The following is an 18,817-nucleotide window of genomic DNA, read 5'->3' on the forward strand; positions in this document are numbered from 1 at the left end:
TGACTCATTATTCATCAAATAACTTGTTTATCAGACACTTGTTTATGTCGGTTAATATGTCAGATGCAGTTGTGGGACAGAAGACTTCTTAATTAGTACTTTTCAACCGATTCAAACATTTCTTAGTGATACAATTCGAGTCGTGAGAACACTGATGCAGAGGTGTATGACCAGTGGGAGAAACTTCTATTTTCATTGACTTTTGTGTATTTGTATTTTTGTTTCACATCAAAAGAATTGACGGATCAGAATGTATAGTTTCGACTACCAAAATCCACAAGCTTGTAGGCATTCAGACATCAGGTGTCGCTGAGTAGGCTGCCTACCTTTTGACAGAGCTCGGAGCTGACAGTCTCTGCAGTTGCACACATAAAACGGGAGAAAAAAGACTCGATGTGAATAAACTTCACGTTGTGTTTTTGTGTACAGAGCACAAATCACTACACAAGCTGTGTAGACAGATGGTTTGTTTAAAATAGAAAGAAATCTGTTCCCTCACATTACCGGCGACTGAATTACGCTGCTGAAGCAGCTTATGTAGCTGTTGAATATCAAAAAATTCTACTCACAAAACAGCAAATGCTACATCATCCAGTCAATGAGTAAACCCTCACCCTGAATGCTGTAAACATGACCCCACTTGTAGGCATGAATACTGATGAGAAGCAGTCTGTCCAGGCTGTAAACCGCCACTGCATGTGGTGCTGTAGAAGTCATTGCCTTTCAGGGTTGGAGAGGGAATACATTCTGAACGGGACACACAGATGGATGGTCTTTATTGTCCCAGCATGTGATATATAGGTCTGTTCATGGTCTGCACGCGTTCACGCTTCACAGGAAAATAAAAACATGCACAAGCCCAAAGCACATGATATAGATCCATAGAGTAGGTGATACCTTTACATGGGGGAACACACATGCATGCTCATTTAGGCCAGGAATGTATGTCGGTATATTACGTGATGATTATGTGATCAACAGCAGAAGCTGGGCCAACAGTGATGGCTTGAAGGTAACAGATGGCATGACGGTAAAATTTAGTTTATTGACAATGGTGAGTCCAAATCGGGAACATGATGCATAGACCATTGGATGTCTCTATCGCTGGAGAATGAAAATGTGTCTATAAATCAGAAGATTGTAACGGAAGGAGGAATTTATGACTGGAAGACATGATAATCCACAACCTCTTTGGAGATGACCTGTCGTTGGTGGCAGTGAAACCGCTTAGGGCATGAAATAAAAGCTCTAGAAGGCATCCTCTGTGGGCCAAAGGTACATCTGTTTGAAGAGTGGAATAGTCAATAGTCTTTAAAACATAGTAGCTCATTATCATGAGGGGTCCACATCAGTAGACCCTGCCACCCAAGGTAACAATTTACACGTTTGTCTTAAGGTTAGGGCTGTCGCATTAAGGATAAATCTGTATTTGCAGGACAGTGGCAGGAGACGCCACAACTTTTTTTCATTTTTAATGATTCAGTGTGGATTTACTGAAGAGTAAATAAATGACAAATAACATCAGTTTACAAGCCTTTTAGAAATCTGGCGGCAGAGCTGGATTGCTCGAACCTGAATATGTCATGCAGAGGATCCGTTTCGCACAGTCCATTGCGAGGGTGCTTTGCAAAGGTGGGTGGTCATTAATTTCCTGGCTCTGGGCCACCACCCTCCATCGGTTGTTTGAGGCACAGGCGTTCATCACAGCTTAGCTCTGTCATTCCTCATTCACCAGAGCAGGGATTTGCATATGATCGGATGGGCAACGACTGTTGCTATTATGACGCTCCTCATGATTAATCCCCCCCCTGCTCGGCTTCTTTATCCTTCTGATGACCACATTACTGACAGCCAGGTCCAGAGGTTCGACAAATTTGAAGTCGAGTTATGCTTGAAGGTCTAATACAAGGTCCCTGTCTCATGACTTCCAGCCCCAGTCTGCCCGCAGTTTTGCCCTGAATGTCTGTTGTATGCTTCCAGAATTATCGCAGTCTAAGGAGTTTAAGGAGTTGTTTTACATGGCAGCTCTTTGTAGGGTCTCAGCAAACTTAGACCTTCAAAGTCATGTCATGGATTTACTTAAAACAATTGATGTGAAAACTGAAATTTCAAAAATCCTAAAACTCTCCCACCATTTTTTTTTCTTGTAACACATTCTTAAAGATCCTGAGAGTTAAAAATGAATTCCTTTACACTACATTTACTACATTTTCCTAACCGTAACCAAATGCTTGTTTTTCCACTTGAGTTGCAGATTTTTGCTCAGTGTTTCACTGTTTTAACTCTATATTTTCCCCATAATATTTATTTCCAATGTATTGAATATTTTATCGGACATTTTTTTTTTTTTTTTTTTTTTTTTTGGCTTTTATGCCTTTAATGGACAGGACAGTTGAAGAAAGACCAGAAGCAGGGGGCAGAGAGAGGGGGAAAGTTATCGGACAGTTTTAAATTGAATGCTGGCCTCTAAATGCTTGAATATTGCACATTGTGCATTATTATATATCTTATATATAATGTACGTGATTGGGGCTGGTATGGAATCAGCCCATCATGAGTGAGCAGTTTTACTGGGTTGTTTTTTAGAGTTATTCTCATAGTGATGCTTGCTGTCTGAATCATTTCATAATCCATGATTTGTCATTCTGCTTTGACAGCGAGTCATTTTAGATTTCATGCCACATGATTTGAAGCTCCGTCTATTTGAATTGAAGTGACAGACTGATAGAGGATGAATGAAAGGGATGAAAAGTCCGGATGAAAATTGGAGCAGTCAAACAGGGAGTGGTACAAAACAGACGAGGCAGGAGGAACGCCAAAACTAACAATAGGCCTGATCTGGATGGAAGGATGGAAAGAAAACGACACAGGTGACAGACAGAGGCAAGGAGAGAAACCTGAGTGTGAAGATGCCTCTATGCTGGTCAGATTTGTCCTCAAATATTCATGGGGTCTCACCTCACTGTTCTGCCTGCAGTGCACTGGTCACTGCAGAGAAGGAAAAGGGGACAAGACCAGGAGGAAACCTCCCGTATGAAATGATTGTTTGCCTTCATTCAAAAGTGTCAGCAGTTTTTTTTCTGGGGATAGTTCTGTAGGTGCTTCTAAAAGTCATGGAAGGATCCTTCATTTCTTGGATGCCACATCATAAAATCTCTCTTTCAGCTGTCAAGGATCCTTTGAAGGATCCTCTGTGTTTTCAAAGACGCCCACAATCCTTTATGCTCGTCGGTGACGATACAGAAGGAAGATGGATTGAGGTTGAAGCAATATGCATTTAAATGTTTCCATTTTTTGTTTTTTTTTGTTATCGTGTTTTTTTTCTACTGTTAAGTTGTTAGCATCATAATGTGTCCCATCAAAAGACAGAAAACCATACATTGTCAGTAAAAATGGCTGTTAGGTAGCAGCTATGATGTTAGGGTGTGTTGAGGCTGAGGTTCATTTGATGGTGGGACTGTTGCCATCACCTGTGCCCACTTGTTACAACTGTTCCATTGTGTGTTGTTTCCGAATGCAAAGAAGAACTCTTTCCAAAAGGAAAATCCTAATCCAACTAAAGAAGCATGCTTTACTTTGAGAAGCACCCACAGCATTTTTTGAGAGCACTACAAAGTACATGAATTTCACACTTAGTCATCGGACACTCGGATAGATAGTAGAGAGTAAATGTAGTGCGTGGAATTCATTTTGGACACATCCACTGACATTTAGCGTCTCTCCGTGTGGTACTTAAACAGGCAGCCTGTTCTGTCATCGTCCCTGTGGTGCTGACACAGTAAAACTCACTGTTTCTGTGATATGCCCATCCCTGCTTGTACCATTTCAGATAAGAAACACGCATACTCAAAGCAAATGGTAAAAAAGAGCTTTTCAACACGTCAACTGTAAGTCATGGGTCACGTGCTGGATCCAGTTTTTTGTAGCTTTACCGGCCAAGCCCTGAGCAGTTTCTGGATGTTTATTAGGACTGTTATACGTTCACTCACTTCAGGCTTAAAAAATTAGTTTTTTACAGCATTTGACAGTGTACTTTGATTCTTCTTGGCAAGCTTTTGAATGCGGTGTCAAGTTTTAACGTCATGTTTCGTTAATTTTGATGATAGAGGCACATGTCACAAAACAAGTTGTTTGAGAACCTTTAAGAATGTTCAAATCAGACTTTTTTTCTGATTTTATTGATTCTGGCTAAGAAAAGGGCGTAATTTTGACCATTTTTAAACATAAAACCTTCCCTTTTAAACCTGTCAGCATGTTTTGGGTTTCATGGGAGTTAAACGAGGCGAGTTTGACTGTCAACCTTTTTAGATAGGAGTTTGGACGGGCTATAGAGAACCTGTTTTGGGAAGGTGATGGAAAGAGGTCAGATAGATCCTCTTTAGGGGAAAGTGGAGAGTGTCTTTCCTCATTCCTGGTACGTCGTCAAACCAGCTGTATTAAACTTCATAATTTACTTGTGGTTAGTCAACACAGGTGTTCTGATACTGCAAAATGTTAATGCAGAACCATCTGGGAACTGTTTGGAGAGGGTCAGGAACTCTTGAAAAATACTAGCACGTCATTGGAGGAAACATGAAACACCTTTGTTTAACACTCAGCTCAAACCATTCAAACCAGATTAGCTTAATCCAAAGAGTCTGTTGTTTTCATCATTTCAAACACACAGCTTCCCATTTACAAGGGTGGTTGGGGCAGATGTATTTGTTATGCCCACAGATGGATTTGAATGACATTGCAACTGGACATGTTGCCGCATGACAAACTAACATCACAGGGGCTGTCTAAAGAGATTTTCTGCTGTAACTTTACTTTTAACAGATCTGCCAAGCCCAAGGGAAAGGCTAAAGAGACCAGATGCTGTTTGGAATTTGAAAAAAAATACTTTTAAACACGCCGGTACTTGCGAAGCCCCGGTTTAACCTGCTCTTGGTAGCAGCACGTCGGTGGGAGTTCTTTTTTTTGGAAAAAGACAAAAAGCACAGTTTTAGTCAGAAATATAACTACACACTATAAAAAGGAATCATTGTTACTTATCATGACTCTTATGGCTAAATAAAGTTTACAGCCCATCGCTTATTAAATGAGTTATTAAATGTCTCCTGAGCAATATTAAGAGATAACTTTTGTTCCTGAAGGCAAGGCAAGGCATCTTTATTCATATAACGCATTTCATACCACAGGCAACTCGATGTGCTTTACATAAAGACAAGGCATTTAAAAGAACAGCATAAAAACAAGCAATTTAAAGAGAATAGAAAATAGACTAAAAATTAAAACACAGTTAAAAGCAATCAAAGAAGAGGGGAAAAAGAAAAATATAAAAGAATTAAGAGAATTTATAGCATTATGCTTTAAAATTGTTTAAAGGAACTCAATCATAAGCACACCGAAAGATTTTCGGAAGAAGACTTTCTTTTTCTTGTCAATCCATTGTGGCATTTCTGGTTATCTGAACCATCCCAATGGCAGCTGTTGTTGCTGTCTGTAGGTTAGACCGAGGAGTAAGAAAACTCTAGTATGTCCAGTATAGTATTATACTGCATGGGACTGTCGTCAGTTATTTCATTATGAAATGAAAACCGTGTAGGTCTGTCTGTCTGTTAAGGCACTTAATGACTACTTGTAAGGGGTTAAAGTCCCCTGGTAAAACAGTAGAATAGATTTATGTGTTGTCCTCATAACTATGGTGTCATCTTGCCGCTTGTCCTAATCTAAGCTAGATGCTGGTAGATGCTGAACAGAAGAGGCCCCTCGAGAGCCCTGCAGTACTCCACACGTCATTTTATCCTCTTAGATGTGCCATTAATTAGAGGCAGTTTCTTTTTAAATGGGATTAATACCAGTTTAGCACAGTGGCAGAAGGTCCTACCCATTTTTCCAGACTGTGGAGCAACATGTTACAGTCATCTTTAACAAATAAAGCCCTGAGATCTTGTAAAACTAAGACACAATCGTTTCTGTTGTCTGTGTTTAAGTAAATGCCCTTTTTCTGTGCTGCGGTGGGGTGGATACCCTAACCAAAAGATGTCAAAGCGGTTGTGAGTCTCATGTAATAAGACAATGGACCCCATTACAGCACAAAACTGCTCAAAAACAGCAGCACGGACAGACAGAACAGGCCCATTCAGTCAGTTCCACGCAGTATTTGGCAGGTGGTTCCAGTGCTGTTGCTGATCTCATTACTTTCAGTCGGTTTTTATAATCAGACTTTTGGAAACTCCGTTTAAATAGCTGTCTCTGGCAAGCCCGTATTCCCACCTGGGAATTATTCACATGCACAACACGTCAGGACTCAACCCCCTTGCAGCCACAACCGTGTTAGAATTTTAATATGTTTTACACAGTGGGTGGGGGAAATTACATGGAGGAGGCTTGCAAACCGTCCTCAGTTACTTTGGGAATTCAAGGGGTCCTGATCTCCATTTGTTCATCAGAACCTTGGGATTAGAAGATGGAGAGAAAACACAAAGTCTCTGCAGGAGGGATTGCATGAGCAGATGGCTCGTGCCTTTTTCCCCTCTTTCTTACTCGAACGCCATGCATGTTCTGGTAAACTGAGACAACAAGAGCATCTGCAGCACTGCTGCAATATCTGCACTGCTCTCACTTTTATTCACAAGAAGGGGGAGAAGGAAAATGACAAGAAAATATGGAGCTAAGCTTCACGTACCAGAGGTACAGTAAGAAAAGAAAAGATTTGGGTAAAAGGAAACCGTGAGAGTTTCAACTTTTCGCTTCAGTTGAGCTCCACGAACATTAATTGTTTTGGTATTTATTATCTGGCCACCAGCAGATTTAATTGAAGAACTTCCTGTTTCCAGTGAAGAAGACTTTCTGACTGCATGACTTATCTCCTGTGAAGTTGAACCAATGACATCACATGTGCAAAACTAGGGTAAATTCAATTATTGGATCACTTTTTTTCTAACTCATGTGTAATACATTTTGGTGCTTAATTTCATCAATTATAACACAATTTTTTCTTTGAGCTGACTGAGAAATGAACCAGATCACACAATCTGAATTTCACCTGAATCGATAGTTCATTTCAACATAACCTTTCTGTATATCTGGGGCACCCAATGAACTGCTTTACAGAAGCTTTCTGGAAGGGAACACTGCCAAACACGTGTCTGGTGTCTCGGGTCCATGTCTCAGTGAGCTCACGAGTCGATACAAATATTTTAACATGACCTGATTTTATCAAAACCACCGTCTCCTACAACAGAACAGCCTGATTTATTTGAGTTCTGTTAAAGTCCAAGATCAATTGTCGGTGGTACAGCTGTTGGTTCAGAGGTTTTTAGTTATTGTCCTTTTATTCTTTTTTTATAATACGCACGCAGCAATTTCTGTTCAAGATTCTGCACCATGTTGGCAGGAAATATGCAGAGAAAACACTGAAGAGTCTCGGCCTGCCTGAAAGTACTACACCAAGTCATTATTGAACCAGCAACAGACTCAGAATATAGCTGAGGAAACAAGCACATTTGTACCTGAGTTTTATCATCCGATTTTAATCTCAGAACTCTTGTTTGGCTTTAACCGACCCTGTTCCTGAATGTTTTACGCCCTCTCTCACTGTTTTATCTGTTCTTACACAACAGTTTGGATATAAAGCAGCAAGAACACCAGGATTATACTCAGATAAATACGAAGCTATCATACAAAAAAAATAAAAAATCATTTCTGGCCTTGGAAACAGATCTTTTCCTCGTCCCTGATGAAAATTTACTCAACGTATACAATCAAATGTTGTAATGTGACCTAGATCACATTTTATGATTGATAAGCTGAAAAAGCTGCATTTACAGAATTTTGAATTCATGGAAATGAACAGAAAGTTGAATGTGGAACTGATGAGAGAATGTGAACTAATCGTGACTGCGTCTGTTCTTCACAGGACGGCATGGGCAACCTCAGGATAACAGAGAAGGGCCTGAAACTGGAGGGGGACTCTGAGTTCCTCCAACCCCTCTACGCCAAAGAAATCCAGTCCAAACCAGTAAGTGACATACATAAAAACAACTTTACATGCTGCATACCCAGCAATGCAAATTTCAAGCCCTTTGCAGATGTAGAATACGCAACAGTGCCGGCCTTGTCAACTGTTACAATGACAGCTTTGTAAAGTTTGTATGATATTATTCACCCAATCCAGCCTATGAAAACCCATGGTGCAATAATGATATTTAGCATCCAACATGCGATACTGGCGGACTTTATATAACCCATCGTTTGTGAGGTGGGAAATCTTTTTTTTTTCTTTATTTTCTCCCCACCAGAATCATTCAATTCAAGTTTAGGAATGGATCGCAAGCAATTGAATTTTCTCACTTGGCTTCTGGGATTATTTTGAATGAACAATTGACCATGTGTAATAAAGACACTGTTGTCAGTTAGGTTGGAAATCTCTAGACACCTCACGATAAGATTAAAATTCCCTGTGATGTGATTATGAAACAGTTTCCTCATCACTTTGAGAACTGCGTGACTACTTTGTTCTTTCAAAGCAAAGTATCGGTACTGATCCGACATAAATGTACTTAATTTACCTACCAATATTTTTGCTGTTGATAAAAGAAAAGTAGAAGAGATTTGGAAGTCGACTGAAGAGTTACCCCTGCCAAAATATTTCCCAGGATTGGAAAAAGAACCGACAGAAGAAAAGCAAAATACAGACTTTTCAACAACATCCACCTGTTATGTGCAGTGTGCAATGGAATCCCTTCATTCACTACTCTTTGAATTGAGCACACGAGAAGCTATCGGCCAATCACGTGTGATAAAGTATTCAGTCATCGTCAGTTCAGTTTAGCATCTTTTAGATGGGACAGTCCATCTGGGCTCCTGATTATAAGACTGAACGCCCCCCCACACACATTTTTTATCCCATGAAACTGGGGTTTCAGGGGCTAGCATAGAACTTCAGGCTGACATGCATCATCATGATTGACAGTCAGATAGTTAGAGTTCCAGTTTCCATGCATGTCCATTCCATTCCAGAATGGCGCCGCCCTCGAGCCAGCAGCCTGCTGCAGCAGCTCCGGACATCCTGCGCCTCTTTTTTGCATCTTTTTGAGATTTTCTGCTGATGTTTCTTCTTTGAAAACACAGAACTGAAACATGTTTCTGTGCTGGTCCGGATGCTGTGCCGCTGGAAGGACTTCTGTTGGTAACTTTGGCAACTCTTTACATCTGTTATGATGCGTAACCATGGCAAAAGGGGAGTTCTCCAAAGCCCAAGTAATGCCTGGAATAAGAGTCCAAATCAAGATGAGTTGGAGGGGAGACGTGGTGGATGCAGAGGTGTGAGATCACTGATAGATAAAATGACTAATTGCCAAGCTACAAAAACAAGACCCCAACCCATTAATAGTGACCCCTGAGGATTTCCACCACACCGTCCACTCTGCTACACTTCAACTTTCCATATGTTCGTCAGCTGATTTTGTTTTACTTTGTGTGTTAGAAAGAAAAGTATTGATGAACAGAACAGATATGATGAGAAAAGCTGTTGATTATTAAATGTCAATCAGTTGTGAGTGCTTTTGAGGTCGCCATGGGGATAACTGCAACACTCCATCCAACTCAGACAGAAAATGTTCATAAACTTTGTCCTCGAAAGCTGCTGTTGAGACAGAAATCATAACTCTTCACGATGTGACATTTGAGTTTCTGGAGTAAAAATAACATGAATATATGTGTGAGTTAAGTACAGTAACGTTTGCTTTTCCTGTCAGAATCCCCGTCTCATTTTGTATTGCGCTGCGTGGAGCAGTTGCTCGTGAGTCTGTCATTTGGAAGCTTCTCCACAAATAGCGCAAGTCAGCTGGTTCAGAAAGTTATACCGTGGAACTGAAGACAAATTTTCATCAGTTGGAACATTCAATGCATTTAAAGCCAGGGATTTAATCGGCCATAATTTTTACTCTGACAAAGATAAGATTCTTCCTGCTGCTTATTTCCAGAGCCGCAGTCATACACGATCTGCAGACAGAAGCGCCTGCGTGTTCTCTGTATCTTTTTCTAACAGGATATCTTCAGGTCAGGTCAAGTGGTTTCTATATTACCATCTTTAATCGAGAGCATTTTTATTCTATTTTTTTTTTTCGATTTGAGAGCAGACCTGCTTCTTTTCATGCTCAGATATTTTCCTCCTGTTGCACAAAAGTCTGCCTTCGCAATCAAAAAGGTATCTGCTAGCCTGTAAAAATGCTCTGCTTTGACTCCAACTATCTTTTTGCTCGCCATGACGTTGTCATCAAACCCTGTTGTCAAACGTGAGGTCATGACGGGACAATTAATGCCGAATGTCCCATCATGTGAAAATTTGAGCAGCAGTGAGAGACGGTGTGGGGGTGTCTTTCCAATTCTAATTATTTTAGTCATACCCCCCTCAGGCTACTGCTGTAGATGAACATGTTAAGATGAGCACATTTATGAGTATTCTTTGTATTTTTCCTGTATTTTTGGAATGAGGCCATTTTTAACTGACAAACATGAAGTGAGCGCAGCTCTTTCTCGCAGCATCGAAAGATGTTCTTGAATGCGTTACGCTGAGTGCATGCACCCCATGGGTACAGACCTTAAAGACAGCGTCTGTGCGGTGAATTCAGCTGTGCTTACATCTACCATGATCTCACACAGAGAGAGTTGGAAGCAGCAGAAACGTTTTCTCAAAGACGATTCTCCAATTTAATGGCATTTAACCGTGCTGAGTGTTTGATTAGGTGAAGGCTAAAGCGTATGGTTAAGTTTAGGCATTAAAAGCTACTTGTTAAGGGTTAGAAAAACATCACTCACCTTTAAGAATACCTCCTCACATTTACCACGTGCTAGAAATCTCATTGTTAGACGACTCATCTGGAAAAGCCATAAACAAAAGAAATCTCCCCACGGAATAAGTAGCTTAGAATATGTGTACAATAAGGTCGGACAATAAATGATGATTTCTGTTTCATGGATGTTTGATGAGTTAACCTGAGACCAGACTGAAACATACAGTCTATAGGAGGTACTTATAGTGTACTTTCTTTTTCTTACAGGTGTAATTTGATGTCGGAACAAAACAAAGGAAGGTGTGCTGATGTTTGGTGCCTTGTGTCAGCTTGTATGATGATGTCTGGTCATGTTCTGATAGATTTCATTGAGTCATGCTGGTAATTTCAGTTTTTTTTAATTTTGGTCAACATTTTTATTGATTCTGGCTAAGAGAAGCCAGAATGTTGCCATGTCAACACCAGACTGCAGCTTGTCACCTCATGTTGTGGCAATGTGGCCTCGTGACAACCATGTGGCCTCATCAGCATGTGATGTTTCAGAGCAAACAGGAAGTCTTTGGTGTTCATGTATTTAATTGCAACATTTCTCCCGTGATTCCTAGTTCGCTTGGTTCATACATTAATATTCTTGAGGTGCTTCCAGCTGCCCTGACAACAAGTACAGGAGGAGCATCCAAGCCTGGAGATGTCAGAGAAATGCAGAAATGGGCCAGATAAAGTGAAAATCCCTCTCTCCTTCTGTCTCTCCTGCTCCGGCAGTAATAATCTCTGTGTGCAGGTAGTGGACGTATGGCTTTATAATGCAAGATGTCTGGGACCTTACGCAAGCTGAGAGGGAATGAGCGATAGAGATGGGTGAGCAAAAAAAAAGAGGGAGGGAGCGGAGTACCACAAAACAACAATGGAGATGGAGATGATGAATAAGAGAGTAGAAGAAGAAGGAGCAATAGAGACAGAAAACACGGAGACAGATGGTGGAGGACTGAATTAGAACATGAGAGATTGGAAGCTGGCGAGCCTGATTTGACAGGCGGGAACGTTCAGAATGCAGCCAAGTTAAACACGGACTCAAAAATGCTCAACATATTCACAGCGAAATATGCATTCCAAAATTAAGTCTTGGGTTCCCCAGGAAGCAGATATAGATAACATAGTCAATATCCCAGCAGCATAATTTGGCGTTGTGTTTTGGTAGGCTTTTCGGGGCGGCCCAACATGTGGCGATATCTATCAACATGTGACAGATACACACCGATAGCTGGCAGGTGCATTAAAGATGGCTAGAGACTGTTATAAAGTCACCCTCATAAAATATACATGTTTATTGCTGCCAGAACAGTATTGGAAGTGGAGTTGATGTCTTTTACTGTTACACTTGAGAGTGGGAGATGAATATAAAATCAGCCGGGGAATAAAGAGAAAGAGTGAAAGTAAAAGGGGAGAAAATATTCAAAATAGTGGAGCTGAGGGAGGACAGAGGAATGGAAATGTGTAAGTAAAGCAGACGAGATGAGACGAATTGTAATACTCAGCAGAAGGTGATGGTTAAAGGAAGATGGCCTGGATAGGAAAACATAAATAAATCAAAAGAGTGAGTTGCTCTCCAAGTAGTAGATCCTGGTCTTTAAGTATTCTCCAACACTTCCTGTCGGTTCAGTTTCCTCGACCTGTCTCCTTATAGCTTTTCATTTGTTTTTCAGCTTTTAATCTTTTCTGCAGGGTTTTAGTTTTTCGATCAAACGGAGATTTTGATACCGGAATCTGTCAACAAAAGCTCCAAGTAAATCGATCTTAGTAACATCATCGATTAGTTTAATGACATGAAATTTATAGGGACTGATTGGTAGATTTAGTTGCATCTGTTGTCGTATCATGAATGTCATCAGCACTCATTCTTCCCAGATGTATGGGCCAGTATAGGTATCCTACTCAATCTCCTTGTTTGGATTTCAGGGTTCTGTTTTGCCAACTTAACAAGCAAGGCAACTTTTATCAATTAGACTAATTGGGGTTTGAAACAGCGTTGTATAAATAAATCAGAATTGAGCTGAATGAAATTTTAAATAGGGGCATCCTTTAAAAAAAACTGCCTCTGGAGGCATTAGGAGGAAAAAATGACTTATATGAGCATTTCCATATTGGAGCAAATATCATTCATTACCATTCCACCGCTGCTCATTACCTGCTTCTTAACAGCCATCCATAATGCCCATGAGCCCTTCAAACAAATGTTCTTCGGGTTGTAAGCTGTAGATTTATTTTGATTTCTAAATAAGCCGATGTGTTGCTTTTAGAAATCGCTCCTTTGCCTCATCTTACTGAGGTTTAATTCAACCAGTGAGATGTTTGCAGCCTTCAGAGCCGCTCTCCCTCTGAGAAATGTCTCTATAACTAGGTCTGATCTGCACATTTCTCTCCCAGACTCTCATCTGTCTCCCTTCCCGCTGAGAGTAATGTAGCCTGATGCGTTAGCAAAGGAGAGAGGAGGGAGGCAGGCCAGGGTGGATCAGAGGCATCGTGCAAAAACAAACTAAGCACATGCTCTGTCGACAAAGACACCTAAAGGACTCCCGCGGTCCGTTCTCTCAGGCATTTCGAGAGGAAGATGGAGCAATGAGCTAGTTGGAGAAGCTGTAAAGCGGAGGCCTGCTGCATTTCAGAGCCACGTAAAGTCCTGTTTATCCCGGACGATTATCTTCACATCTTTTGATACTCTGGAATGTTTTTTTATCAGCAGAGCCAGATGTTTTGCTCCTGTTTCATCACACATATGAATTTACATTAACTCAAACCGTATGCTCATTATACCATAGTCATGATTTGATAAAGTTGTCTAAAAGTACAAATATCTGTGTACACTACAGGAAACAAAACCAGTAAGCCGCAGATTTAATCCGTCTGCTGTAAATGCAGCTTTTTTATGCTTCTGGGCCGGGGTCGACTAATTGTTTGGGTTTGCAAAATATGAGTTGATAAACGACTTGATGGACTGTTTAAAAAAGCCAGAAATATTACCGCTATGCCGTTTTTGTTCAAAAGAAGTTGTGTTTGCCGATGTATTCAACCCTGAATTAGCCCTGAGCTCATAGGCTACAGTGCTGCCTGAGCTCAGCGCTGCAGGTAATGAGAGCTAACGAATGAGCTGTCAGCGCAATGAGGCTCGCAGACTCGAGTCAACAGTTGTGAAAGAAATCTGGAGAAATCCTCAGTCCGAAAAAGGTTTTGTATTTTCTGTGTGGATGTCTTTCAGAATGCAGAGGGGATCAAACTTGAGACTCATTTCTCACAGTGCATGAACCACACTTGGATCTATGCGAGTTCAGCCAGTGGGCATTACATGAAAAGACACTAAATGCACTGGTCAGTGGTGAATTGTAAGTGCCAACAGATGTGTTGGAATGTAGACACTACACTGGCAGAAGTAAATATATTTTAAGCCCAATTTTTCTATGAATAAAAATGAAAGTATTCGGCTAAAACGTGTTTTTGCCACGTGTGTTTACAATGATGTCTCTGCTGAGATGCTAAGGTGCTTCCAGGTCTTTTCATTCAGTTAGGAAGGATCTTAAAGGTTGTCTGGTTTTTCATTGTTTTCTCTGATTGTTTCTTCCTATTTCTGTCCCGTTTCTTTTTCTTTGCGCTCCCTGTTTCCCTGAAAAAAAAAAAAAAGGATCTTAAACAAAACAGACCATTCGATCTTTGCCTCTTATGCTGAGCTGAAGTTTGTTTGGATCTCAGTTGGACAGTTTTTGATTACTTTGTTTGCGGACTTCTCATGCTTAAGATCAGCTGATCTCAGTTTTCACCCGTGTTGTGAAAAGAAAACCTGATGCTGCACAGTGCTAAAGGTACTTCTGTCCCAACTTTTGTTTCAGCATCGAATTCAAAAGGATCAGATATTCATAAATAAACATTGAAATTAGTCTGTTTCACCATCTGATAAGCTGCCTTTCAACTATTTCCAGGAGAATGCAACTGGGAAATATACACAAATGACTCTACAATCATGGCACCTCGGTGTTATTTTAAATAGTGTGACCGCTTCACACGTGCCTGGGTTATATTTGTCGTCCTGACACCCTCAGATGACCCCACTCAGAATTATCAGCACTTCAACACGGTGTTGTGTTCATATTGTTCCCTGACCTCTTGTTTAACATTCAGGTCACGTCACATTGTTATTCTAAGAACTTCTAACTTATATATCATTCATTCAGTGTATTTGCTGTTGGAACTTCAGTAAGTTTGCAAAAAGCCATAATGTTATCGCTAATATACACACAAGGCATATCCCCTCCTTGGCTGTGAGCGCAGCACAATGGTCAGGCCCTTATCTCTAATTAGGAAGTTGACTGAGGCATGAAGATTAGTCGGGTACAGAAAGTACAACGTGGTCAGCATTACAGATTGGTGAGAGGCATCCTGGGAAATGAAAGTTATCAAAGAGAGCAGGAGGCTGAAGTCTCAGCACTTGGGCAACTGGGGTGTGAGTGTGTTTGACTTTTGTAACTGTATTTGCGGGTAGGTGGACGGAGCAATAAATCAGGAGGTTAAGATTGCAATTCAAACAGCAGAGGATGTGAATGCAGCAGGTAATCCTCCAGAAAACAGAACATTTGCTACTTTGTTCTCTTTTCTGCTGGCTGACATGTTGCTTTCTACTTTCTACCCCAGATATTTCTAGATGCAGGCAATTAATCAAAACGATAGCTATCAGTACAGATAGTTTGGGAGCTTTGGCTGACACTTTTGACATGATGTGAAAATGTGTGCTGTACCCAGCTCCGTCTCACCAGAAAACATGGAAGAGGTGCACTTGACGACCTGTGCATAATGTCATAGTTTCGTCATGTATTTTACACCCAGGCCCTCCGTACTACCCTCCAGTAGTTAAATTGGCCTTGACAAAGCTAACTATGACCCAAGGCATATATGCTATGTATGCAAAGTAAGCTTTTATCATGTGGAATTGAGTGATTTAGCTTTAGGCGCGACACGTGCAAGGGTTGGTACGCTAACTGGAGAGACATGGAAATGAAACGGAAAGCATAAAGCATTTAACCTCTGCTACATTATTGTTTGTGCATAACGAAAAGTGCACGCCAACATAACAAATTCACAGCAGCCATCAGAGTTACTCACCACCAAGCTATCAAAACCTATTAAATACAACTAACACAGTCAGTTATCAACAGGCTTCCCAACAGATTTCTGCCAGCCGACTGGGCCTAAACACTTTAGCTGGGTCACTAAATTTCAGCATCATTTACAACGCTCGCAATGATCCAAACAAAGCGGTAGTGATTTTATATATGTACACACACACATCAACACACCAATATGAAGTTCTACTATTACTATAGCACAGCAGACAGCATAGCAGCCGCACACAGCAACAAACTCTCCAAACGACACACAAGTGACAGTAAGAATCTTGACCAAGAATTTCCTTTGTCTTTGTGGTTTTTCTGTGAATACAAAATGCTCAAAACAGACTGGGCAAAAAACTAAATGTAAAGCATATCTAACCCCCCACCACTGAGCTGGGCATCACTGGCAAAGACACAGAAATCCATGAAACCAAAGATGAAAAACTGATTCTGACAAACTCGAGGCCGGCAGAGAAGCCCACCTCTGGGCTTGAGCCTCTGATTTCAATTTGTCAGAACCAATCCCACGTGAGGAATCTTGTAATAAGAAGTGCACATGTGAATGTAAATGCAGAGACTGTACGTGCCTCATTCTCTTAACATTCTCTGTGCAACGATTTTTAACCCCAACTCTGGAGTATCGTCTTCTTATGGCAGAGGCCACAAGGAGGGTCAAGTTGCTGTTTTAGAGACCTAACACCTTACATTCTGAGTGAAGGAGAACTTCCTTCTGCACAGGCACACATACACATGTGAACAACTGCCATTCTGTGTCCTTCTGATACCCACATCATAATATACAGGATGAAGGAGCATGGTTATAAATGTCTCTCTCTGCTCTGGTTATAACGCAGCCTTCTGTACACATTTACTGAAGCTGTGATATAACATGAGGCCTCCAGGCTTTTAGCGACTGGTTTCTTTTCTAGAAACTGTGTGAAGTTTAAACTTAAGCTTAGACTGGAATGGTCACGGTCATTCTTTGCAGGGTCAGTTCTGTCCTATTAAAAAGGCTTGAATCCAGTATTCCGGCATCAAGGGATTTGTTTTTCAGTGCTTAAACTTGTGTTTTAAAGGGCGTTGACAGTTAATCTAAATGAATAACCTGGTCGATCTCTCTGCAGGGCAGCCCACTGTTCCTGCAGTCATCCAGAAACGTGTCGGTCAATATTGTCAACAGCAACAACCAGCTGCTCACGCAGCTCGTAACAGGTAAGACTCAGCAGGAGAAACACAAACTGCTTTCATGTTGTTCATTGACATCTCTTTTATGTGATACACCTTTTAAGAAACACCCATTTCCACAACGTCTTTGTCTGTAACAGACGCATGACGTGGAACATTTTACAGTTCATGTTTGTTTTCTTTAGATACCACGTGAAAATGGTATTATCCAATCTCCAACTCCCTTTTTAGTGCTCTTTATCCATGAGCATTTGTATTTACTCATTTATGTGACGCTCTCGTCCAAAGTGACATGATTCAGTACTGTATAAAGCCATGGTGGAAGCACTTAGTACAAAATCTATTTGAAGGACTGAGCGCAAGTAGGACATTAAAAGAGGTGCCGAGTTAAGCAGCCTTCCATGAATCCTGATATGACAGAAAAGGCCAGTATACATTCCTGGTGTCTGATCATCTTTTCAGGCATTCTGAAACCAACAGATAACAGCAGTGTCTAAACTTTCCTCCTTGATGGTCTCCCCGCGATAAGTAGCTGCAGTAGCTGTTCTTTACAGGCTCTGAGCCAAATAAATGAGAGCGAAATATGTTTAAGAGTGTTTGAGCTGCAGTGGAAGCTTCTGCTATCTGTCTGGCCACATAACAACATGCTCAACTGCTTCCGCCCGCCACTGACTGATTTGTTACGCACACTGCAGCGTGCTTGTTAGCTTGACTTGACATCTGGCTTCTGAGTGGCTACTCAACGTCGATGAGAACTCAACATCCAGGTGCACATGCTAATTTTGCACCCTGTAGAAGAGAGGGCTCAGTCGTTTTTGTTTTTTTTCTAAACACCAGTTTACTGACTGGAACATCTCACAAGGAGGCTCTGAAACTAAGGGTAACACCAGAGAGTCTCTATTATGAGGAGAGGGAAAACTGGCGGCTATTTCCGGGTGGTACTGCACTCTAGGGGCGCCAACGAAGCAGTGCAGAGCACGCCGAACTCCATGGTGGTACTATGAAATCCACCTTAGATGCAGCCATTGCTTTTGATAGAATTTTTTATATTTTTTCATTTTAATTTTCCTAAAGGCAGGATAAATTATCCTTTCAAACGGCACTTGGTTTGATTTTTTAGACTCACTAGATTTGTTTAAAATACACATTTATTGTCAGTATTGCATCCCGAGTGACGTCACGCATGTGGCATCACTTTACGGCATGGTCAGTCCTAGCGCTGAGCTAGCAGAGAGGTGTTAGCTCAAATAGTTACAGATTTCAGCACAGCCCTTTTACATACTCTCTGACTAGCCTCTGGTTTAGCTTTGGTTGTTGTTAGCGGCACCAGGTTAGCACTCTGGCACAGTGGACGAGTGCCGTAAAGCAGCCGGAAGTAAAGCAGCCGGTCGTAATCAGCCGTGCGTTCTTCAGATTCCGTTAGCTAGATGCTAGCGGATACTGACTCGCAAATGCCAGACCTGTAAGAAAACAGAAAGCTATAACTCCCATGTTATTGTACTTTCGATATAAATCCACATCCCTCTGTCAGAAATCACAGTATTATTTTCAGGTTTCAGTCGCTAGCGGGGACATTTTTTGAGTTATTAGCGCCAGCCCTTAGCCTGGGAATTCCCATGCTGCTTTGCGCTCGATTTCATTCTCACTGCAAAGTCAGCCTGGAAACCACCACCCTTATTTTTGCTAGAGTTTGGGAAC

The 18,817-nt window shown here is 41.2% G+C and overlaps 1 protein-coding gene across 2 annotated transcripts in view; it reads left to right on the plus strand.

The window, feature by feature from the left end:
• sgcd (sarcoglycan, delta (dystrophin-associated glycoprotein)) overlaps positions 1-18,817 on the plus strand; it is a 395,576-nt gene that overhangs the window by 291,801 nt on the left and 84,958 nt on the right. For both annotated transcript variants that reach the window (XM_075486567.1, XM_075486565.1), the window contains 2 exons: positions 7,904-8,005; positions 17,059-17,146. In XM_075486567.1, coding sequence (XP_075342682.1) covers positions 7,904-8,005; positions 17,059-17,146 — 190 coding nt within the window. The remainder of the gene's footprint in view (positions 1-7,903; positions 8,006-17,058; positions 17,147-18,817) is intronic.

The sequence above is a fragment of the Odontesthes bonariensis genome, chromosome 16, assembly GCF_027942865.1.
Source record: "Odontesthes bonariensis isolate fOdoBon6 chromosome 16, fOdoBon6.hap1, whole genome shotgun sequence".
NCBI classification, from domain to species: domain Eukaryota; kingdom Metazoa; phylum Chordata; class Actinopteri; order Atheriniformes; family Atherinopsidae; genus Odontesthes; species Odontesthes bonariensis.